Source organism: Entelurus aequoreus, linkage group LG07 (genome assembly GCF_033978785.1).
Source record: "Entelurus aequoreus isolate RoL-2023_Sb linkage group LG07, RoL_Eaeq_v1.1, whole genome shotgun sequence".
In the NCBI taxonomy this organism is placed as follows: Eukaryota; Metazoa; Chordata; class Actinopteri; order Syngnathiformes; family Syngnathidae; genus Entelurus; species Entelurus aequoreus.
In genome coordinates this window covers 7,139,189-7,164,538 of record NC_084737.1, presented here as the reverse complement: position 1 = coordinate 7,164,538, position 25,350 = coordinate 7,139,189, and the positions used below count along the sequence as shown (strand labels likewise).

Below are 25,350 nucleotides of genomic sequence, written 5' to 3'. Positions count from 1 at the left end.
AAAAAGGTTGGTGACCCCTGGTCTATTCTATGCGCCTTATAATGCGGTGCGCCTTATATATGAACAAAGTTTTAAAATAGGCCATTCATTGAAGGTGCGCCTTATAATCCGGTGCGCGTTATAGTGCGGAAAATACGGTAGATATAATTATTGAATATGATCAAAATCAAGAGTAAGAAGACTATTTCAGTGTTAATATATGAGTGGGCTCCCGGGCCCCTCTGTAGTGGAAAACCTGGTCCCCAGAGGTTAAGAACCCCTGCCTTAAATGTTCTTTGTGCTGCATTGGGATTGTATGGTGCACTGTACTTTTCATCAAGATTGTTCAAGACGTCCCTTAAACCGGTGTTTCTTCACCATAGGGCCGGGTCCCGTTGTCGGGCCGCTCGGCTGTGGTCCGTGTGGGCCTCGGCGGTACTCAGACGTAATACACTTTTCCACCACTTGTGGCAGTATAGACAATATCAAACAAACAGAAGAAGTCCGGAGCTAAAATCGGAGACGTTTTTTAAGCGCAAAAATTACGACTAAGTGAAGCTGTATTTTCCATTTGCACTTTAATTTTATTTCGTGAAACATTTAATTTAGTCCTTTAAGCACAACAATTATATATGAATGTATTTTGTCGCTTATTTATGAGCACCTTCTCATGCAGAATATTTGGTTAGCACTTATTTTTCCCCAATCAGCCTGACCTAAGCCTAAGGGTTATGTGTTGAATACATTTTTTTTGTGATGAACACGTGCTTTCATATCATTTGACAAGACTGTGAATATAGGTAAGATATAACTTTTGGATACGATCAAAATGAAGAGTAAAAAGACTATTTCAGTGTTAATATATGAGTGGACCCCCGGTCCACGAGGCACCAAGCAGTGTGGGCGGGAAGCGTTTCCACAGACGCGGAAGGAGATTTTCACAACAAAGTTCTAAAGCTTAGTGAATAGATATAGAATAGAATAGAAAGTACTTTATTGACCCCCGGGGGAAATTCAGCAAATATCAGATATATCAGATTGTAGGTGGGCTTATTTCGTACCCTTCGCGTTCATATTTCACCGTTTGTTGCGTTTCACCTGATTGTAAAATATGATCGAAAGGGGGTGTGACGTTCATATTTTGTCAATATTCAGTGTTTTATCCTTCATAGAAAAATGTAAAAATTCCATTACGTTTTTTAAGGCGGTCTGTCATAACGTTTTTAAGCACTCAATCAGACATTATTGTGAGGTTTTGTATTAATGCTCCTAAAAATAGATATACCGGCCCCCAGACACATTTTATTCTCTAAATGTGGCCCCCCGAGTCAAAATAATTGCCCAGGCCTGATTTTGACTGATGATTTGGATCCGAGGACATCGTCGTCGTTTTTTTTGTTTTTGCAGAGTAAAGCGGGAGAAGTCACTTGTAGCGTAAATCCAGCCTTCGCCGCCATCGTCATGCTCAACAACGAACGCCAGCTAACCTTCCGTTTCTCCCTCTGCTGGTGAAAAACGGCACTTTCCTTTCAAGGGGAATGTTTTTTTACTTTCTCTCTCTCCGAAAGAAAGACAATCACGGGGGACTTTTTAGTAGCAAAGAGTGTAAAAACCACGTCCAGTAGGCGATACAGCAGATAAACCTCGGAGGACTGTACAAGCTTCAGGCTACACGCTGGAAAGAAGGGCAGGGAACGCAACATCAACACAAATATTCATTATTATTATTATAATAAGGCATTTTCAAGACTCCTTTTAACCGCATTGACAGCAGGTCTACTCCTCTCTTTTTTTTTCTTTTTTTTGTTTTTGTTGGGAGAAAATGTCATATATTGATTGAATAAGGAGTATGCATAATAAACATCTACACATGCAAAAGAACATGTCTACTAGCTAGAAAGCAGAAGTGGAACTACAACACCACCAGGTGGAACTCCAGCCACCAGCCAAGCTCAAGCTGCGGGAGCACAGTTTCGCCAAGAACGGACTAGCGCACCACCGGAGAGGAAAAGCCGCCATCTGCTACAAGCCGAGAGACTTTTGGTGTTTCAACTTAACGACAAAAAAAGAAAGCAAGAAAATCAAACCGAGAGTCAAAACAAAAGGTTATTGCACTATTAATCTTTTGTCTATTTTTCAAAAAGGAGGTCAGCTCGAGAAGAAGATTCATGCCTCGTACGACGACAAAGGTTACGCCACTTCTAGAGTCGTGTGTTAATAAAAAAAGCAACACTGCACGCTGGTTGCTACGGCAACCCCACTTCTAGGCTAAAATGACACCAAAAAAAACACACAATCGCTTGGCAAACACGGTCACAACTAAGGGGGGGAGGTTTCGCTGATTTCAACGTGACGGAGCTGTTTTGGGCTCTTTCTACAGTTTTTGTGTTGTTGACAATCAAGCGAGGGGTGCAACCGTTCGTGGGATCATCCGGCGGGGTGAGATATCGTTCTATTGACAGAATTTTTTAAAAAAATAAATAAGCCTTGCTACAAATCAAGCCGTGTGGCGTCGAACTAAACCAAAAAATGGCCTTATAAATAGAGGTGTCCCGATACTGATATTTGACTGTATGGTCCGATACTGATTCAATAGCAGCACTTTTATTTTGTAGTGTCTAATGTTAGAAAATATTTGATCAAATAGTCCTACAGAGAACAATGGCTGCACTATGAAAAACACTAAAATATGTATTATTAACCCTTTAATTTCTTGACCTGAATATTACCCAAGCATGAGTGACAATTATTAGAAGCGCTAACCAAGACCAACTGTTTTTAGCGGCGCATTGTTACAGAGCGCTAACAAGTTTGTTGCTTTGTTGACATTAACGGGTGAGCTGCTTTCTCGCCTGGGTGCCCGTGAAAGTGTAGATCGGCAAACTTTGCGATGCGTCACTTTAAGAGTCTTGGATGCTGGTCTATTCATCCGGACATATTTATTTCCACTACATTTTTTCACTTTATGTTTAAAAACGTGCAGTATCTGCTTCACACAGCTAATCTGCTTATTATTTGTCTATCTTGTACATATCATAATAGTCCTACTTGGTACTTTTCGTTTATTGTATCGCCAATTGTGTTATATTGCTTATTTCATCATCTCTTCTTTATTTCCCAATACTGTATATGTAACCACAACACCCGGAGAGTAATAAAGCATTTCTGATTCTAAAATCTGGTTAAATAATGCCTCTCACCTTGATAGTAGAAGGATGAGGACATAATCCGCATCAAAATGTATACCCGGAATGGCGAGACGGGAATACAACAACATCCTAGCCGTTGGCATCCCAGTGAGAGCAGACAGTGTACAGTAAGGGATGTTTTATTGTGTTTGTTGCCTCTCATGTAGTGAGCAGTAATCAGTGATGTTGTCGAGGGAAAAAGCGAACAATTGTGAAACGAATACGCCGCCGTATGCTTAAAATGAGCATAAAACGTAAATATTACATATTATAAATGTACTACATTACATATATACCGTATTTTTCGGACTATAAGTCGCAGTTTTTTTCATAGTTTGGGCGACTTATGTGTGAAATGATTAACACATTAGCGTAAAATATCTAATAATATTATTTATCTCATTCATGTAAGAGACTAGACGTACAAGATTTCATGGGATTTAGCGATTAGGAGTGACAGATTGTTTGGTAAACGCATAGCATGTTCTATATGTTATAGTTATTTGAATGACTCTTACCATAATATGTTACGTTAACATACCAGGCACCTTCTCAGTTGGTTATTTATGCCTCATATAACGTACACTTATTCAGCCTGTTGTTCACTATTCTTTATTTATTCTAAATTGCCTTTCAAATGTCTATTCTTGGTGTTGGCTTTTATCAAATATGTTTCCCCCAAAAATGCGACTTATATGTTTTTTTCCTTGCATTTTCGGCCGGTGCGACTTATGCTCCAGAGCGACTTATACTCCGAAAATACGGTACTTGCAGCATGTATATAAAGCCTTGATGAGATTTATTTACTATTTTAAAAAACTTGTTATTGTTTTACATGAATGGTAGGCAAAATTACTTAAAAAGTGCAGTTCCCCTTTAAGTTGAAGTGGTGTGGCAATTGAAAAAGCAGTACATTGAAGGTTTGTTTCTGGAGACTTTGTATGTGTAAGTAATATGATACTTGTTTATGTTGACAAATGTGCTGTTTTACACTGCAATATTGTTCATTTAGGAACACTTATACGTCGAGCTTGTGTGCTATTGTGTGCTTCGCTGTTGTGTAGCTGCTAGCTCCTTGTAGCCTGTAGTCTACCAAATGCACCTTTTTGTAAACGACTTGTGTGCTTATTGGCAGACATTTAGATGTTAACTATCTTTGCACAACACTGCTTGAAAAGGGATTTTAGATGCACGCCGATATTTTGATATTTGTTTTTTTGCTGATATCGGACCGATATTGATGTGGAATCGGGACACTCCTACTTAAAACTCATTAAAAGGATTTAGAGTGGTCTTAGCCATCTTTGGATTTGTGCTTTCATAACGCCGATCCCAAATCCAGTCACGTGTTTTCCTATATGCCCCAAAAAGAAAACAAAAAAAAGTCAGAAAATGTGCAATTTACGCCACCTTTGGGGGGGGGCGCTCTGAAGGGCAAAAACGCCGGGAAAAAGCCGTCGAAGCAAACGGATCGGATCGAAAGGTTCGGACTACGGTCCAGTCTATTCAGTGGATTTCCATTTTTGCCATGGTATAAGGCGTCCGGGGAAGTACAAATGGAAGACCGTACCTTTCGGCAGTAACGAATAAAAAGGCACCGTGCCGCCGCTGTGCTCGATAGTACACATGGTCCTACTGGTTGGGAGGCAAAGTGGGCGTGGCTAATGACCAAGCATTCAGGCGGGGGGGGGGGGGGGGGGGTGCGGGAGGACAAGTGAAATAGCTACCTTCCAAGAATTAGACAGTACTCGTCATCACCCTGTAGAACATGCACAGGTCGGGAGATAAAACATTCTTCTTTTTTTTTTTCTTTTAAAAAGGAAAGAAAAATTAAAACTGGTCAAGTCGTTCATGTCGGTGCACACGAGATGAGGTAAAACTGCAGGTCCAAAAAGTTAAAAAAAAATTAGGAAACGGTGCAGCAGGCTGCGACTTGGTAGATAAACGGGAGGTGGGAAAAAGTAGCGACAATTCCGCTAACATTTCCGATTCAGGCTGGTTTTAGGCAGAATGAAGTTAGCGTCTGAATATTCTGAGGCGCACCGCTTTTAATGTTTGATGTAGCGGTGGCGAATATGGCGTTAATCCTCCCGTGGGGGGAGGGGGTAACAATCTCTGCACCATGGCAACCTACAGCTACGTGCTACCGCCACAGATGTGTGTGCTTCTCGACACCCGAAGGCCCCGCCCCCAATAAAAATGACGTTGCCGGTTTTAGCAGTGGCGCCTCCTACAGGCGACGCAGGTATTGCCAGGGATCGAAATCTTTTTTTTTTTTAAGCTTTTTAAGGCAAAAGGCTTAACAGTGGATCAGAGTTGAATTGAAGTTTTTGTTAAATCAGCATTTTTTTTTTTTCAAGTAAGAACCGACATCCATAGAGGCAAATCTATTCTGAATATAACATACTATTTTTTGTCTTTTGGTTTTTTTTGTGTGACATCAACAAATAGCTTCTCACACACACACACATTCTTGGTAAACACACACACAACCGAGGGATTGCTTGGTAGTCCAAATATCTTAGTGATGCAATACAGTGGAACCCGTTTATGTCCAAGCACCTTTTTACTTACTGACATCGACATAAACCAAAATGATCTGTTACAGGTAATTTATGTATGTTCCAACTATGAAAAATATTTGATTTATAAATAAGAATCCCTACTGTGTGGTCATTCACATTTACTTAGGATTTTGTCATAAGACACATTGTTTTCCATATCTGTGCGCATTCTTATTTACCCTATTTTCCGGACTATAAGCCGCTACGCTTTGAACCCCGCGGCTTATCCAAAGGTGCGGCTAATGAATTATTTTTTCTTTGCTCGACGGCTAAATTATGGAATGGATTAAGCAAATAAAATAAAACCAAGCAATGTACTAAAATGATCCACTTCAAGAAACTGTTGATACTCAAAGTGTTTACAAAGTACAAGAACTGAAGAATCCTGATAAACAGATTTAGCCTGAGTAAAAAATGAGAACATCTTATTCATCTCAAAGGATGAAAAAAGACGTCAATGACTTTTCTGCTTTGTTTAAACAGCCGTTTTACTGCCGTGTTGCAGACACCGTTTGGAAACAATTATAGTGTTTGAATAAATATCTAATTTCCCAACCTACAAGTATACAGTAATGGCCAAAAGTTTGGACACACCTTCTCGTTCAATGCGATTTCTTTATTTTCATGACTATTTACATTGTAGATTGTCACTGAAGGCATCAAAATTATGAATGAACACATGTGGAGTTACGTACTGAAAACATGTTTTATATTTTAAGTTTCTTCAAAATAGCCACCCTTTGCTCTGATTACTGTAGTCACCTGGAATGGTTTTCACGTCACAGGTGTGCTTGAAGCTCATGAAGAGAATGCCAACAGTGTGCAAAAGCGGTAATCAGAACAAAGGGTGGCTACTTTGAAGAAACTAGAATATAAAACATGTTTTCAGTTATTTCACCTTTTCTCGTTAAGTACATAACTCCACATGTGTTCATTCATAGTCTTGATGTGACAATATACAATGTAAATAGTCATGAAAATGAAGAAAACACATTGAATGAGAAGGTGTGTCCAAACTTCTGTAAAGTCAGGTGCAGCTAATATATGAACATCTTTTTTTTCTCCTAAAATTTAGTGGGTGCTGATTATAGTCCGGAAAATATGGTAGGTTCTTGTATTTTATCTGATCTAACAGAGCCGCTGCGCTAATTTGGTTGTGTGTCTCGAGTACAATGACGATAAAGCTTTCCTAAACGCGCTAATCTTTTTTTCCCCCGGTGGTTAACAATCTGAGAAAAATAAATAAATGCCTGCATTTTGTTAGTTGCTGTGGTAGAGCCCGGGTTAAAACCGACGAGATTTTATTCTGAAGCTTCCTTTGCACTAAACAGCAATTATGCTGACATTAACAGACCGTTTTTCATGGGGACGACTCAAGGGGGCGCTCGCATGTTGACGCCCACTTTTTTTTAGCAATAAGAAGGGACGGGAGCGGCATGAACGGGTTCCGTTGTCATTGCGTTATGCTAGCATTGGTGATAGTTGAAAAGGTAGAAAGACACGCGTTATTAGAATTGTACTGATAATAGTCCTGCCTATTTGGGAATAAAAGTTACTGACCGATTATGAGTTATGTCTAAAGGCAAATAAAGGTTTCTATGGCACTAGATGGGTGTAGCTTAGGTGCGTTGTTTTTGTGTCAACCATTTTCTGTTGTAAATCTTTTCGCGTGTCTTTGTTTGTGTCGTTTCGTCGGCGGCGGTAAGGCAATCTCAATAGAGTGCATGTCAAAGAATCCACAGAAACGACGAGCGCGGGAAGACGCTCTGGTCGTTCGCACACCATCTCCGCTGACGACAACTGAACAAAAACGACAACAAAAAAACACGGACCCGACATTCACTTCAGTCATGGCTCAGATTGGATGGTCAGACTGTAAACGGCCTGAATGAATGCATAAATCAATCGGTGCTGGAGCGGGAGGTTTCCGCCCGTCCTCCTGCCCCTTCCGCGGGATTTGGCAATTATTTGGGACCGCGTCGAAAAACCCGCATTTTATTTCTTTGTTAATCTACCATTGGCATCCATGAACTGGCCTACGCGGATGGTTTGTGCCGCACACAATCTCACTCTATTGCTACAAATGGACCACATACTGTAAGTTGCTATGTATCAACGTGCACATCACTCGGTTATCTCACACACACACACACACACACATACACAGCATGAAAAAGAACACTGTGCCCCTAACTAAAAGATTGTATAGTTGCAGGGAGGCAATGGCTCCATTTACTGGTCACATTTGGACATCATTAGAGGAAGAAAAAAAAAAAGAAAACAAAAAAAAATCATCCCTGCCAGAACAGACGAGCACCTACAAATGGCTGAGAGAGTGTGTGTGGAGTGTTTCTAAGGAGCCTGCCTGAGGTGTGTGTCGATTCGGGCTGCAAAACACACACACAAACACACAAGAAAGGAAAAAAAATAAAATTAAAATAAAGACGACGAAAAGCCAGTGGGCAGTGAACGGCGCCCCCGAGTGGTCGGAGAGGCCTTTTGCTAAAACTGGTGGCGACCACGCCAACGCTGGCCGACCTTCCTGTAAATTCAGCAGCAACACACGTGCATGTAAACATAAGTACATACCTTATCTGCTCCTTGTTGCACACTTAGAACCTGAATGTACTAAAGTGCGTGCTTGACTATTTAGTTAAGTGCTGCAGGAATCAGGCTTACTCAAATTAAATCGACCGCTAATTAACCTGCTGAGATCTGATTGGTTCCTTGAAATTACGCCCGCCGCTCCAGGCAATAGATCCTGAGATCACAAATAATGCGTTTTACAGTTTTGAGCAGAGTAGTGAGTCAAAAAGGGAGCGGGGGCCGCGGGGGTCGGGAATCGAACGGGTCCTCGTCGCCCATCCGGTCACGCTAACGTGTGCAATTGTGCGACTTCACTGGCGGCAGATGTGAAGTTATCGCGCTCAAACGCGACGACAAATTGTCATCGGAACAAAAAACAAAAAAAAAGACGCTAGTGGTCCGACGCCATCTACAATCTTTAGTAGCAGAAATGGGATGAAGAGACAATAAATTACTTAGCACATATTTGGACTTCTGCTATTCCTGACCTCCACACCAAAGGATGGGCAGCGTGATTAATCAAGACTAATCCAGGGGTGCCCAAAATCTTGCAAATTCTGAACAAAAAAATCATTTGCTCTGTCTCATCTTTTTCATGTTTAACGTAGCTACGCAATATTTTCGTAAACAAAAACTGACAAATACCATAGAAATAGCCACCGCGTCCCTCCATTTTTCCGGTTTGGGCACCCCCGGGCATTTCAGAATGTTGTCGAGATAGGGTGCAGTACTTGTCTGCGACCAGCAGAGGCGCTGTTTAGTCTCAACGAGGCTTGAGAGCGTCGCGCCCGCTACATCGACGCAACTCCTCCAGGCGGCGTTACCCTGCTAAATCCTACAGCAGGAGTGCGGAACATTCCGAGAAAGCTAGCGATTAATGGCGATAAATAAGCGTATTTAATCCAACGCGACGACACGTCGGCCGAAAGCTTACTCTCCCGTCGACGCCTGGTGGGGAATTCTGGGATATATATTCCCGAGCGTGGCATGCTGTCGTAATACTTTTGAACTGAAATGACGGAAGGCATGGGTCGAAAAAGGCATTTGATGAGACGCCGTCAAAGGCAATCCAGTGCATTTGTGTTGACACCGACGGTTTAAAAATGCCCAGAACACACGGAGCCATTCGTCTTCGGTCTTTAGGTCATCTTTCACTGACGGTAAAGACGAAAAGAAGAAATCAAAACACATTCCAGGGAAACAAAAGCCCTTGTGACAGTGATTGTCTATTCAATTAAAAACAAAAAAGGCCAAAAAACCAAAACAATATTGCTTGGAAACCGCCAAATAATAGTAACAATGGAGGAAAACGAATAGGCAGACAACACGATTACCGAGAAGATAGAAGCTATTAAGACGAGTTCAAGAAGTCATCCTTCAACAATGACGGACACGACGACAAAGAAAAGAGGCCTAAATGAGCGCCGAGGCAGCGCTGCTTGTGAAATCTTTGCACAAACACTGTTCGAGAGATGCGATTGAAATGGCTTGTTCGTTTATGTGCTCAGATATATGACGCTCTGATGAGGTGTTGTTGGCAGATATTACTTGGAAAGCCTTCATCTAGGAAACAAAGGCCTCGCTCACTTCACTATTATCCTAAGGCGTTCTCCCGACTTACAAAAAGGAGAGAACGTCAGGCCTGCGGACCCTGGGCGAAGATGAAGCAGCTGCGAAACGAGTTGACGAGGTATATCGAGATCTATTGTCTTTCTCTGTACAGTACAGTTCATCTCAAATAAATAATTTTATAGCCATAGTAGTGTTGATCAACTTTGGTCATAACATATGCTTAGAAACATTCGAGCGTAACAAACACGTAGCGCCTTTTGGACGTCAGCCGACGTGGCGCTCCCTCGCGAGGAGGCGCGCTTTCCCACGCGCTCGGCGGCCTCGCCTAAATCTCTTCCGACGCCTCGAGACTAAATGTCGAGTACGTATATCGAGTACGTACGTTTTTTAAAAAGTACGCCGGGGAATCTTTGTAACCCTTTTGGGATTGTACTGTAGTACATAATCATTGCACTCTTCAGCTAATTTTCCCTTGTGTGGTTCCTTCATAAAACAAAACAAAAAATAGGCTAACGTACAAGTAAAATACTAAAAAAAAAAAAAAAAAAAAAAAAGTAAACTCTTTGATCGGTCTTTTTTGGGAAGGCCGCGGGTTCCTCTACAAGGTCAGCAAAGCGATATGACGTCTTTATGTTTTAAAGGGTTCCAATGACGTGTTTCGTTTGGTCGTCACACTTGAGCGGCGTGGCCTTGTAGAGCAACCGGCCTCTAAGGACTACTCTGGGATGGAGGAATGGGGGTCTAATTGCATATTAGGTTTGACTGCACCTCAAGAGAAGACCAAACGCGCTCCCACACACACACACACTTACATACATACACAGAATAGATATGTGGGCGGGTGCTCTCCTGGTCCTCCGGGCCACGTTAAAGGGAGACGCCCCTCGGTGGTAGATGGCGTCCTCACTCGGACAGGCAGCCGTCCAGGGCGACGGGAGCGCCGTGGCGGTCCTTGACGTAGCCGTTGTGGAGGCCGTTGCTGGGCAGCGGGGCGCAGGTGGCCGTGATGCCGCAGTGCTTGAGCAGGTTGAGGCCCGGCGAGGGGGAGACGCCGGGGGGTGAGCAGGAGCAGGAGGAAGGGTCCAGTTGGGGGAAAGGCTTCATGGTGGAGAGGATCAGAGCCAGGCAGTCGGCCACGTCCTTGTTGGGGGCGCAGGCCAGAGCTGGGGTGTGGCCTGGTGGGGCGGAAAAGGTCAGATGATGATGCCTTCCCAACTCTACCTCTGGACAATAATGGGTTTTGTTCTCCGTGCCATGCAATACAGAAGGCATCTCTGGTAGGACTGTGAATCTTTGGGTGTCCCACAATTCGATTCAATATCGATTCTTGGGGTCACGATTCAATTATAAATCGTTTTTTTTCGGTTCAATGCGATTCTCGATTCAAAAACTATATTTTCCCGATTCAAAAGGATTCTCTATTCATTCAACACAGATTTCAGCAGGATCTACCCCAGTCTGCTGACATGCAAGCAGAGTAGTGGATTTTTGTAAAAAGCTTTTATAATTGTAAAGGACAATGTTTTAGTTAAAAGTTAAAGTTAAAGTTAAAGTACCAATGATTGTCACACACACACTAGGTGTGGTGAAATTTGTCCTCTGCATTCGACCCATCCCCTTGATCACCCCCTGGGAGGTGAGGGGAGCAGTGGGCAGCAGCATTGCCGCGCCCGGGAATCATTTTTGGTGATTTAACCCCCAATTCCAACCCTTGATGCTAAGTGCCAAGCAGGGAGGTAATGGGTCCCATTTTTATAGTCTTTGGTATGACCCGGCCGGGGTTTGAATTCACAACCTACCGATCTCAGGGCGGACACTCTAACCACTAGGCCACTGAGTAGGTTTATCAACTGATTGCAATCATGTAAATTTGTTTGAACTATTAAATGAACCAAAAATATGACTTATTTTATCTTTGTGAAAATATTGGACACAGTGTGTTGTCAAGCTTATGAGATGCGATGCAAGTGTAAGCCACTGTGACACTATTGTCCTCTTTTTTTTATATATAAATGTCTAATGATAATGTCAATGAGGGATTTTTAATCACTGCTATGTTGAAATTGTTACTAGTATTGATACTGTTGTTGATAATTTTCATTTTTGTTTCACTCCTTTTGGTTTGTTCTGTGTCGTGTTTGTGCCTCCTCTCAATTGCTCTGTTTATTGCAGTTCTGAGTGTTGCTGGGTCGGGTTTGGTTTTGGAACTGGATTGCATTGTTATGGTATTGCTGTGTATTGTTTTGTTGGATTGATTAATTTAAAAAAAAAAAAAAAAAGAAAAGATTTTTGAAAAATGAGAATCAATACTGAATCGTACAACGTGAGAATGGTGATTTGAATTCGAATCAATTTTTTTCCACACTCCTAATCTCTGGTGTTCCCCAGGGCTCCATCTCAGAGCCTCTTCTTTTCATCACCTAGCTACTACAAATTTGATTTGAATTTAAAAACATCAATTTTCACTCTTGCCAATCCCCTGCACTGCAGAAACTGAAATCTAAGTAAGATGAAATATCTCAAATAAGGGTGATATTTGCTTATTTTCTGTCTGATAAGATAATTCTTCTCACTAAGCAGATTTTATGTTAAAGTGTTTTACTTGTTTTAAGGGGTTTGGTCCTATATGATCTCAGTAAGATATTACAGCTTGTTGCTGAGATTTGATGACCTATATTGAGTAAAACATGCTTGAAACTAGAATATCAACTGTTGCAAAGCTGTGTCATCAACACTCAAGTATAAAACTACCTTTTTAAAGTAATAATTTCTTACTTCAAGCATGAAAAAAAAAATCATGATGCCGAGCGCATATCATTATGTCAAGATAATGGCACTAGCATTTACTTAATTTAAGAAATATTTTTCAACATATTGAGCAAAAAGGTCTCTTTTTTTCTACCAAGAAAAGTGCACTTGTTATTAGTGAGAATATACTTATTTTAAGGTATTTTTGGGTTCATTGAGGTTAGCTAATTTCATTTGTTTTGGAAAGTCTTGACAAGCCAAATTTTCTTGTTCTATTGGCAGATAATTTTGCGTAGTTCAAATAAAATACCCCTAATTTTTGTATTTTTTTCTTTTCTTGTTTTTGAACACTGACTTTTTGCAGTGTGAAGAGCAGGGAAACCTGCGAAACAGGCTTGTAGGGATGAAATAGCCTCTGTGTTTTTTCCTGACCAACAGCTACTTGCTATTGTTTTCAACAAAAGGGTGGTGATGATGGTAGAAAAGAAGGACATTTTGTGAAGCATTTATTTATTTATTTACAGACAAAATTGGTATATTACAGCAATGTTTGTTTTGTAAATATTAAGAGTCCGTTCTGCAATAATGGAATCCCTAGAAGCAAAGAGTTTATGGATCGGGACCCAAAGTTAAAATATACATCATAATATAAGATACAAAATATATTATACAAGATAGGGTTGCCCCGATACCAATATTTTGGTACCGGTACCAAAATGCATTTCGATACCTTTCGATACTTTTCTAAATAAAGGGGACCACAAAAAAATTGCATTATTGGCTTTATTATAACAAAAAGTCTTAGGGTACATGAAACATATGTTTATTATTGCAATTACGTCCTTAAATAAAATAGTGAACATACTAGACAACTTGTCTTTTAGTAGTAAGTAAACAAACAAAGACTCCTAATTAGTCTGCTGACGTATGCAGTAACATATTGTGTCATTTATACAAATATTATTTTGTACACATTATAAGTACAAGCTGTAAAAATGGATTATTAATCTACTTGTTCATTTACTGTTTATTTCTATATTTTTCTTAATTTTATATTTTTTTTTTTTCATTTATTTTTTTATTTGTTATATTTTTTTTTTTTGGATGATACAACAAATTTGGGTATCGATCCGATACCAAGTAGTTACAAGATCATACATTGGTCATAATTTAGGTCTTCATATGTCCAGGGATGTATTTCCTGAGTTTATAAACATGATATACACTTTTAAAAAATGAAAAAAGATTTTGTAATGCTAAAAATATTCTTGTAATCATAGTATTATCGACTAGATACGCTATTGTACTTGGTATCATTACAGTGGATGTCAGGTGTAGATCCACCCATGGCGTTTGTTTACATTGTGACACCGGTGAGCTATTGTATCCTCCTATGGTGTGTAGTGAAGCATGTTTAGCTATTCCTCATCCTGCAGTGATAATGGTACTTGTAAGAAACTTACTTTATTTGTCGCCATGGAGGCGAGGATTAGTGATTTAGAAGAAGCTAAAACACTGCCAACAGCGGATGGATGCTCGCCGCTAGCTAGCTAGCCATGTCTTAAAGCACCTCTTCCTGAGGGTGTTTCAGTGTTATAACTTCACCTTTATCTTTACTTTTTAAGCCAAAATGCGTCCATTCTCCCTTTTCTGTCTACACACTGTGTCTGCTTGTAAGTACTCTGTGTGTGTGCGCTGCCGAACATGCTCCTCTGCTCGTAAAACCAACAATGTCACGGTGTGACAACGACGCGCCGATACTTTTCAAACAGAGTATAGTACCGTTTTTGATTCATTAGTACCGCGGTACTATACTAGTACCGCTATACTGTACAACCCTACACTCAACTTTAAAGGTTCCACTGTATATTATTACAGCGTCCAGGAGCCAAAGGCAACATGATGAAACGCTCACCTTCCTCGTCCACAGCCAGCACAGTAGCTCCTCTGCTCAGCAGCGCCTGCACCACTGTGGCCAGGCCGTTACGAGCTGCAAGATGGAGGGGCCTGGATGAGAGAACCCGAGCCAATAGTCAACAACCAATGGTGGCCGATTAAATCCCATGTTTGCGGCGCACGTTCTTACATTTGCAGAGCACTGTTGGTCGTGTTAACGAGGGTGGGACTGTGGATCTCTCCCAGAATCAGCAGAGCGCACATCTCATGAGCCTGAATGGAGAGAAAAGAAAGGGTGAAGAACCTGAGACTGAATGTAGCACGGCGGTAATGGAACAATGGCAAGAAGAAGTGATGTGTACCTTGTTGCAGGCCAGGTGCAGGGCAGTGTTCTTATTCTCATCCAGCAGTGTGAGGTCAGCTTTCGCCCGGTGAAGGAGGATGGCTGCAAACAAGAAGGACACAGAAAGTCAACATGACTATGTACACCATTCACCTCCCACTAGGGGTGTAACGGTACGTGTATTTGTATTGAACCGTTTCGGTACGGGGGTTCCGGTTCGGTTCGGAGGTGTACCGAACGAGTTTCCACATGGACATATTAAGTAGCGTAACGCTTGTTGTGTAAACAATGCACACCGAGGCACAACACACGGCATGCTAGCAGCTAACTGGCTAGGATAGACTGACCATACGTCCTCTTTTCAGCGGAGTTTCTTAAATGCCTCAAATGTCCAGCACTTTGAGTTAGGGATGCGTGTATTTTCGATGTACGTTCAGGGTTAAGAAGGGGTTAAAAACAAAACAAATTGTGCATGCAGCAGCATTGGTGAGGGAGGTGCAGAGACAGAGAGAGCGAGAGAGTTATGATAAACGCGCATGCGTCGCCAGGCTCTGCTTTTTATCCATAGATTTATCACATTTAATTTTTTACTATCTATAGCAGGGGTGTCAAAAGTGTGCCCCGGAGGCCATTTGCGGCCCACAGCTAATGTTTTAAAGGCCCACGGCACATTTTAAAAATACTATTAAAATAAACAAAAATGAAATAAAAAAGTTTAAAGGTAAAATGTAATTTAGAAAAAGTTGCAATGTTGACTAATAAAACAAAGCTGTTTTTTTTCTCTCTTTCAAACTGTCATTGCTCAAAACATAATATTGAATCAAAATCAATGTTATTATGAATTATTGACCTATCCAAGGTTCCCATTACTTCATTAATGTGATTAGTGCCAAACTCCACCCCACCCAAGAGGACATCTCCATCCCCATTTAATTGTTGTGCTGAATATTTAGGGATCTTTAACAACTAGTCCTATTAAGAATCCTACATCAAATATTCCAGTAAGAAAAATATTTTTGGTGGAAGATTTTGCAAATTTGGTAAATAAATAACCCAAAAATGTATATTTTGTTGTTTTCTTACTGTACCGAAAATGAACCGAACCGTGACCTCTAAACCGAGGTACGTACCGAACCGACATTTTTGTGTACCGTTACACCCCTAATATATATATATATATATATATATATATATATATATATATATATATATATATATATATATATATATATATATATATATATATATATATATATATATATATATATATATATATATATATATATATATATATATATATATTCATATATATATTCATACATGTGTGTGAAGATCACCTCGACTTGGTCATTTGAAAAGTAGCTCGCCTGCTGTAAAAGTATTGGCACCTCTGGTCTTAACATTTGTGTTACTCACTTTTTATGATAGTATTATATTTGTTGCATTATTAGATAATAAAGTTGAAATACTCAATAGCATGCAATACACATATTTCTGTCTGTCACAATGAAAAGATTACATTTAGTAAATGATAAAATGCTTTATTGACTCGTATTATTTCAGGGCTTTCGCGGACAGCGTTAAATTATGCGGCGGGCCAAATCTGGCCCACGGGCCTTGAGTTTGACACCTGTGTGCTAGTGTATCTAACATTGACTTGAGCTAGTCCTGGCTTAAGAATCATCTTTGTTTGTTAGCTGTAGTGAGAAGTTAAATAATTTTAGATAAGAACGTGTGAATTCAAATGAACTTGTATACCGGACATATCTTTGTCACATGAAAAACGCTTAAGACTTACCCACGGTGCCGCTGTGCCCCTTATCGGCAGCCACCATAAGAGCCGACCGGCCGCTGTTGTCCACCGCATTGATCTCCGGCCCGTGGCGAAGCACCAGCTGGAGCCCCGCGACGTCCTCGGCAAACGCAGCAGCATGCAGCGGGGTCCTGGCAATGACCGCAGGGCATCATTTACACAAAGGCTTTTGTTGCGCGGTAATTAAAAGTCTGTGAGGTGATGCAGCGCTGAATCTTCTACATCACGGATGTCAAAGTGGTTTTCATTGAGGGCCACATGGCAGTTATGGCTGCCATCAGAGGGCCCCTTGTAACAGTGAATAATGGATGAATTTGCCTCTGGATTTCATTATTAATTATACAAATTGTTTTAAGTATACTGTCGATTTTACAGTAAAAACCTTACATTTACAAAATTTTACTGTAAAATATAGCGTTTTTTTCATTTTTTACAACATTTTACGGTAAATGTAAAGACAGTACCACTGTTTTGTGGGGGGGTTTTACGGAAAAAGCTGGCAGCTTCGTTGACAGAATTTTTGTGTTAAATTGACATTGGTTTTTACAACATGATATTGTTCATGGAAAAACAGCACAAGTTCTTTTCTTATTCTGGCAACTTAGCTGCCAGTTTTTCTACCGTAAAAACAAATGTACTGTCTTTCCATTTACAGTAATACGCCGTTAAAAACAACAACCATAGATTTTACAGTCAAAAACTGGCAGCTCAGTCAACATAATTTCAACGCCAAAAAAAAGTACTGTATCTTTCGGACTATAAGTCGCATTTTTTTTTCATAGGAGCGACTTATGTGTGAAATTATTAACACATTACCGTAAAATATCAAATAATATTATTTAGCTCATTCACGTAAGAGACTAGACGTTAGGGATGTCCCGATCCGATATTTGGATCGGATCGGCCGCCGATATTTGCCAAAAAATGCATATCGGCAAGGCATGGGAAAATGCAGATCCAGATCCAGTTTAAAAAAAATTCCGGTCCGTTTGTTCCAACGCACAGATTTAAATAATACATTCCACTTTTCTGCTGCTTCCTAAGTTCCGTTCCGCATTTTCCAGCACACCTTCAACACATCCACAGGTCTGTGTCCTAACGGCCATGTGAATTCAAAGTTACCGGTAAAAATGCCAGCTGTCTCTGTGCGATATAGAAAATGACTATCTCGTGATATTCGAGTATACGTTTTAGCTGCTGGCATTACACGACAGGCTCTTCCCACTCCTTCTTGTGTCTGCTTCTCACAAACAGCAAGCGCACCTTCTTACACACGTCACATACTGTCACGTCATACGTCACATACGTACACGCACTCTCCCAGCAGAGAGGTAGCAGCATGGCTAACGTTAGCTGTGATGCTAGCGTAGCCGTGTGAGCGGTAATAATGAAGGAAGAATTAATTCCCAAGAAAAACAGCAGGGGGTCCATCGTCTGGCGGTGGTTTGGCTTCAAGTGGGAATATGTCGAACAGACAACCGTAATTTGTCAAGTGTGGGGCAAAAGCGTTGCTATAAAAAGTAGCATTACTGCTAATATGTAGCATAATTTGAAAAGTCCCCTGCTAGAAAATGAAGAGTGTTTGAAACTCCGCACGTCAACATCTCCATGGTGTATTATTCAAACTCACCTAATTCAGCTGGCTAGTTGTTATCAAGAGTACTAAAACCCTTTTCAACATGAATCTGACAACTAAGCAGGCTAAATAACTTTAAACTTTAATACATGCTCGGATAAGGCCAGTATCGGAATCGGATCGGAAGTGCAAAAACAACATCGGTATCGGATCGGAAGTGCAAAAACCTGGATCGGGACATCCCTACTAGACGTATAAGATTTCATGGGATTTAGCGATTAGGAGTGACAGATTGTTTTGTAAATGTATAGCATGTTCTATATGTTAGTTATTTGAATGACTCTTACCATAATATGTTACGTTAACATACCAGGCACCTTCTCAGTTGGTTATTTATGCCTCATATAACGTACACTTATTCAGCCTGTTGTTCACTATTCTTTATTTTAAATTGCCTTTCAAATGTCTATACTTGGTGTTGGCTTTTATCAAATACATTTCCCCAAAAAATGCGACTTATACTCCAGTGCGACTTATATATGTTTTTTTCCTTCTTTATTATGCCTTTTCCTCCGGAGCGACTTATACTCCGAAAAATACGGTAGTAGTTTTTTTTTAATTTACAGTAATATGCTGTAAAGAACAACGTAAAATGTATAGTCATTTTTATTAATTTGATGGGTAGTTTGCTGTAAAGTTAAGTATTTTTATTTAGACAAAAACATGTTTGGAAATATTATTTGATGCAAAATTGGATACTATAAAAGTTTAAAAGGTATGCAATTTCAAGCGGCACATATATTTTTTCTGTGAAATTGAAAAAAAATCAATTACATTTAGTGAGAAAATATTAAGTACTTTATTGACACATATCATTACCAGGTGTTTGTGGGCCAGATAAAATGATGTCGCGGGCCTTGAGTTTGACACCTGTGTTCTAGATAAATATTAAGTCATAGATTTTTGTGGTCCCACCTTCCTTTGGCATCTCTGGTGTTCATCATGTGGAGTTCGGCACATTCAAGAAGCCGCTCGGCAGCACCGCTGTGGCCATTCATCCTGTTGGCAATGTGTACAAATAATATTAGCCTCCTGAATGAAGAAACTCTCCTCAAACATCGTGCACGTGTGAACCAGGTGAGGTTTTTAATATGGTCAGGTTGGCAAGGTTGTCTGCTCCACCTCACAAAGGACACTTTGTTTATCTAACAAAATGTACACATCTTAAAAGTTACAAAGGAGCGGTAAGTTTGATCATGTTTATCTTTAGTGAATATGCTAACCTAGAATGATGTTAAAATTAGAGATGTCCGATAATATCGGACTGCCGATATTATCGGCCGATAAATGCTTTAAAATGTCATATCGAAAATGATCGGTATCGGTTTCAAAAAGTAAAATTTATGACTTTTTAAAAACGCCGCTGTGTACACGGACGTAGGGAGAAGTACAGAGCGCCAATAAACCTTAAAGGCACTGCCTTTGCGTGCCGGCCCAATCACATAACATCTACGGCTTTTCACACACACAAGTGAATGCAATGCATACTTGGTCAAGAGCCATACAGGTCACGCTGAGGGTGACCGTACAAACAACTTTAACACTGCTACAAATATGCGCCACACTGTGAACCCACACCAAACAAGAATGACAAACACATTTCGGGAGAACATCCGCAACGTGACACAACATAAACACAACAGATCAAATACCTAGAACCCCTTGCAGCACTAACTCTTCCGGGATGCTACAATATACACCCCCCGCTACCCCAAACCCCCCCCACCACCTCAACCACGCCCACCTCAACCTCCTCATGCTCTATCAGGGAGAGCATGTCCCAAATTCCAAGCTGCTGTTTTGAGCCATGTTAAAAAAAAAAAAATGCACTTTGTGACTTTAATAATAAATATGGCAGTGCCATGTTGGCATTTTTTTCCATAAATTGAGTTGATTTATTTTGGAAAACCTTGTTACATTGTTTAATGCATCCAGCGTTCGGTAATTAAGAGTTGGACAATATCGGGATATCGGCAAAAAAGCGATTATCGGACATCTCTAAAAAATATTGTTTTTAAGATTTCGTGATCCATGACAGTAACACTTTACCTGGTGAGGGTTGTCCCGATACCAATGTTTTGGTACCGGTACCAAAATGTATTTTGATACTTTTCTGAATAAAGGAGTCCACAAAAATGGAATTTTTGGCTTTATTTTAACAAAAAAATCTTTAATTTTGCAATTTAGTCCTGGACATTTATAAAATGGAGAAAATAACTGCCTTTATTAATTATAAATTGGAGAAATGTACTTCATACTGGGAAATCTGGGTCAATTATGTCACGCCCCATAAGCCTGACTTTAATTTTTCTAATTAGTGATTGTACTGTTCAAACACATACACATGTGTATGTGCATGTATGTATGTATATATATATATATATATATACATACATATATATATATATATATATATATATATATATATATATATATATATATAATGTATTGATTTATTTTGGAAAACCTTGTTACATTGTTTAATGCATCCAGCGGGATATCCCAACAAAATTAGGCATAATAATGTGTTAATTCCACGACTGTATATATCGGTATCGGTTGATATCGGAATCGGTAATTAATAGTTGGACAATATTGGAATATCGGCAAAAAAGCCATTATTGGACATCTCTAATTTTTTTTCCATAACTTGAGTTGATTTATTTTGGAAAACCTTGTTACATTGTTTAATGCATCCAGTGGGGCATCGCAACAAAATTAGGCATAATAATGTGTTAATTCCACGACTGTATATATCGGTATCGGTAATTAAGAGTTGGACAATATCGGAATATCGGCAAAAAAGCCATTATCGGACATCTCTAGTTAAAATACCAGTATATTGTATGCTAGTGTTGTCAATGTTTGTTATGGGGATCTGACGTTATGATTAAAGGGTGTAACGATACGATATGGATATTGTTCTGATACACCCTTTCAGCATGTCTATATTTCAGCATCAAGGCTGAAATCCTCTGACAACAAATACTATAATGTGGGACCTTCAAGTTCACAATAAAAAAGTATGTTTCAGTTCCAATAGAATACTCACAGAGCACAGTGCAGGGGGGTGAAAGGGTTTCCCTCTTCGTGAATAAATGTTTTAAATTCAAGTAAAACCTCCAAACAGTCTTCATGCCCTGAGAACAAGAACAACAGCATGACGTCATCCAAACATGACATCGTCACAGCCGATGGATCGAAGCAAACCTTTGTAAGCAGCCCAGTGTAGCGGGGTGAATTGTTTGTTGTCCAGCAGTTTGTCTTGTGGCTCCGTCGCCGCGGCGGCCTGCAACAGACTGATCAGAACCTTGGCGTGCCCCCTGGAGGCGGCGTAGTGCAGCGGCGCCCGACCCAGGATGTCGCGACACAGCGCGGACGCTTTGTGCTCCAGCAGGGCCGTCACGCAGTCGTCGTAGCCCAACACCGCCTGGGAAAACAACAAGGATGATGACGAAACAACACCAGCATAATATTATATACATCGATATAAACATATTGCAACCTGTTGAGAGAATGAGATATTTTTAAGTGTTCTTTCTTAATCCATAGTCATGTTTAAAGAAGCTAGTATTTTCCCATGTAGTGCGTCTTCTCGTGACCTCCTTGCTTTTATCTTATGTCCGCTAATAAACTCTTTGTTTTGTCTTAAGGGCCCCGGTTTGTCGGCTCACAGAGCTGTTTTGGCCAGTTCCTTATCTGTTTTGAAGAAGCAGCTGTGCTGTTTTCGCTCTACATAGCGGACTCTTTTCGTTTGGATTCAGACCTCGCTTGCTAATGCTATTGTCGCATTGTAAGGGCTGGTCTCCTGAAGCTTCAGTAAAACTTGGTATCGTACCATTCTGTCTCTGGGGTCCGTTTTTACTCAACATATATGTCATCCAAAAGAATTTGGGATTGACCAGTGTGTTTTATTCCCTGAGAAGAAGACTGGTCCCGCATATGTGACCTGTGCTGGCAAAATGAGTCACAATGAGGAAATTTTAAAAACTGAGTTATTGTTATTTACACATTCTCCATCTAAAGACCTTCAAAATGATATATGGTTTGTTGGAATCGGACAGAAAATGACCGAGTTACATCCGATTGAAGTCGACCAAGTTTGAGGGTCCGTTTTGAAAAAAAAAACAGCTTAAAGTTTACTGTTCCGGAACAGAATGTTCCAAAACAAAACTCCATAGCAACCATACCTTAAAAGTCCTTGTAGCAACACCAAAATTGGTACAATTAAAGTCAAATCCCATGTCTAAAGGAAAAATATATATTCAACTCTATTGAAAACGGTTATGTACAAAAATTTAAACACTGTTATGTCACAGTTTTTTTGTTCACTGGTCAGTTTGTCAGCTGGTCAGCTGTCCGTAATATTCCTGACCAGCAGCACTAAGAAGATTCGCCGACTGCAGTGAATTTAGCGCACTTGCAACCGCCTGTGTACCCTCTCCACCTTCTAAATCCATTACGGAATGTAAAACAGTCTAACTTATCCACAAAAATAATAATTAAATGTGCGAAAATCACCTTTTTTCCCCAAATATTCCGCTCGAATTACTGTGTGTTTTTCATCAGGGCGCTGCCATGATACCACAATGCACCGCGCGGGGTGATTCAACCAATGAGGGTACGCCTCACAGCGACCGGTTAGCAACAAGCTGGATTTGTTTACGTCGGGACAGGTTTAAAAACTCGAATTCTATTGGTTCAGAATGGCGTCATCGGGAATTCCATGCTCATTTTTAGAAAGTAGGTAAACTTGGCGTCACAATGATACCAAATATGGCTAGGGGGATTCCCCCTTATTGTCGCGAGTGAGCGTTGAAAACACTTGATTTTCTCAAGGAATTTTAACACAAAGGACTAATTTCTGAAGACATACCTCGTACAAAACCTTCAAATAAAGGTGATTTAAGATGTTTTCTTGCTATTTCGATGATTGGGATCGCTAGATTGTGGCTTTATGGACTCATTTTTGTGAAAATCTCAATTTCAACCAAGATACATTTTTTTCACTCATTTGCCTATAGGTCAAAATTAGCCTGTGCGTATTCCGACTCATTTTGCCAGCACGGGTCACATATATACATTATACTACCATGTCTGCCAGAGCATAAGAAGACAAGCAGCAGTATTTGGCGGCCATTCAGACCCCTCTCGTTATTACTTTAAAAAAAACTGACTCGCGACAAATTTAGTAAAGGGAATTTTGGAGAGTCTGAAACAAAAGTGCGCTGATCTAAGAGCACTTGTTTGCAAAATAAAACAACAAAAAGGAGCGACAGAATAAAGAGTTGTTTTTCTTCAAATGCGCTATGCCCAATTATGCAAAATACCGCCACAAATAGATTGCAGTACTGTGAGAAACGCTACAATGAATTGACAAACAATCAACAGAAAATAAGTCTTAAGTTTTTTTTTTAATCGATTATCATTGTGTCAATTCTTCTACGGGATCATAAAAGGAAGGCTTCAATGAACATATAAACACGTTAGTTTCTTGCAGTTCATTCAACCCATTATAATACAATGAGAATGTTATGTTGCTCAATTATTCTACCTTATTTCAATTATTTTGCAGAAATATGGGGAAATACATATCACAGCAACATAATGCCTTTATCTCTTTAACAGAAAAGAGTAATTTGTATCATTTTTACAGTAGGATACAGAGACCACACAAATCCACTCTTCATTAGGGCAGGATTATTAAAACTAAAAGACATTGTAGAATTGCATACTCTATTAGTGATGTTCAAAGCTAGAAATCAAGTTCTTCCGAAGGACTTACAAAAGTTATTTGTGTTCACGTCTGAAGATGAGAACCACAGAAGGCCGTATGATTTTAAACATCCAAGAGTGCGAACAAATTTGAAACAAATGTGCATGTCTGTTGCTGGTGTGAAAGCATGGAATTCTCTAAAGAAAGACTTAAAAAGTTGCAAGAATATATTTGAATTTAAAAAGAGTTACAAAAAGAGACAACTGGAATTATATCAAACTGATTTTTGATTTTGATTGGACGTGTCATTTTGAAAATGCTTAAACGAAAATTAAAAAGTATGTTGGAGTTGGGGTGTTGGTGGAGGGAACAGTTATAAAGTCATCTAAAAATGATTTGTGTTAAAAAGGGGGCAGATAAATATAAGAATATTATTCTTCCATCTGCTCCTTTCTGATCATTGGAAATGTATAAGAAACAAAAAAACGATGAAAGTGTCAACTGTACGTGGCTTGTAAATATGCATTTTCATGAAAGGAATAAAAAGAAATGATGATGATGATGATGTACCAAGGGGTGACCACACTTTTTCTGCAGGCGAGCTACTTTTCAATTGACCAAGTGGAGGGGATCTACCTCATTCATATATATCATTTATATTTATTTATTTATGAAAGAGAGGTTTTTGTTAACAAGTTAAAGGTGTTTAATGATAAGAAAAGCATGTTAAACACTTATAGATTCCTCTCTTTCATGAAGACAAGAATATAAGTTGACGTACCCCTCTGTGCAACGCCGTGCTGCCCCTCTTGTCCTTGGCGTCGGGCAAGGCCTCCTTCGCCAACAGGAAGCAGACACAGTCCGTGTGGCCCCCGAGAACGGCGAGCATCAGCGGGGTCCTGCGGCGACAAAAGGAGAGTTGTCATTGAAAACTTTAAGAGTGAAGACGGCGGCGGTGGACGCCGAGAGAAGCACTCACTGGCCGAACTTGTCCACGACGTTGGCGAGGTCGCCCTCCTCGCCGCATTCGATCATCTTGCGCAGGCACTCGGAGTGACCGTGAGCAGCTGAAGTGAGACACAAATGTTGGAGTTTAATAAGTCCACCTCCAGTAAAACAATTACACGGTTAGAGACCATCACAAAGTATATATCAGACAATTAACGCCTTTAATTAATAGCAGAGTCTCCAACTGGTTACATTACAGCAGTTTTAATACATGCTATTTTATTTTATCAGGGATCCAAAACCGATACGAGTTTCCTTGTGCAAACCTGGACATTTAGTAAACATCTAAATCAGGGGTTCT

At 40.1% G+C, this 25,350-nt stretch overlaps 1 protein-coding gene across 4 annotated transcripts in view; it reads right to left on the bottom strand.

Moving 5' to 3' along the window:
• The window catches only part of ankrd52a (ankyrin repeat domain 52a), a 68,058-nt gene that overhangs the window by 11,103 nt on the left and 31,605 nt on the right, over nucleotides 1-25,350 (bottom strand). The window contains exons 19-29 of one of the 4 annotated variants that reach the window (XR_009826702.1): nucleotides 25,021-25,108; nucleotides 24,823-24,940; nucleotides 21,536-21,755; nucleotides 21,378-21,465; nucleotides 19,241-19,324; nucleotides 16,675-16,820; nucleotides 14,896-14,978; nucleotides 14,724-14,806; nucleotides 14,553-14,644; nucleotides 10,702-11,064; nucleotides 7,946-8,118 (exon numbers count right to left, since the gene is read on the bottom strand). Coding sequence is in view for 1 of the 4 variants with exons in the window: in XM_062052505.1 (XP_061908489.1) it covers nucleotides 10,793-11,064; nucleotides 14,553-14,644; nucleotides 14,724-14,806; nucleotides 14,896-14,978; nucleotides 16,675-16,820; nucleotides 19,241-19,324; nucleotides 21,378-21,465; nucleotides 21,536-21,755; nucleotides 24,823-24,940; nucleotides 25,021-25,108 (1,274 nt within the window). In the remaining 3 variants the exon portion in view is untranslated. Of the gene's footprint in view, nucleotides 1-7,945; nucleotides 11,065-14,552; nucleotides 14,645-14,723; nucleotides 14,807-14,895; nucleotides 14,979-16,674; nucleotides 16,821-19,240; nucleotides 19,325-21,377; nucleotides 21,466-21,535; nucleotides 21,756-24,822; nucleotides 24,941-25,020; nucleotides 25,109-25,350 lie in introns of those variants that run through there. The other 3 variants (XR_009826701.1, XR_009826700.1, XM_062052505.1) reach the window with 3 other exon arrangements.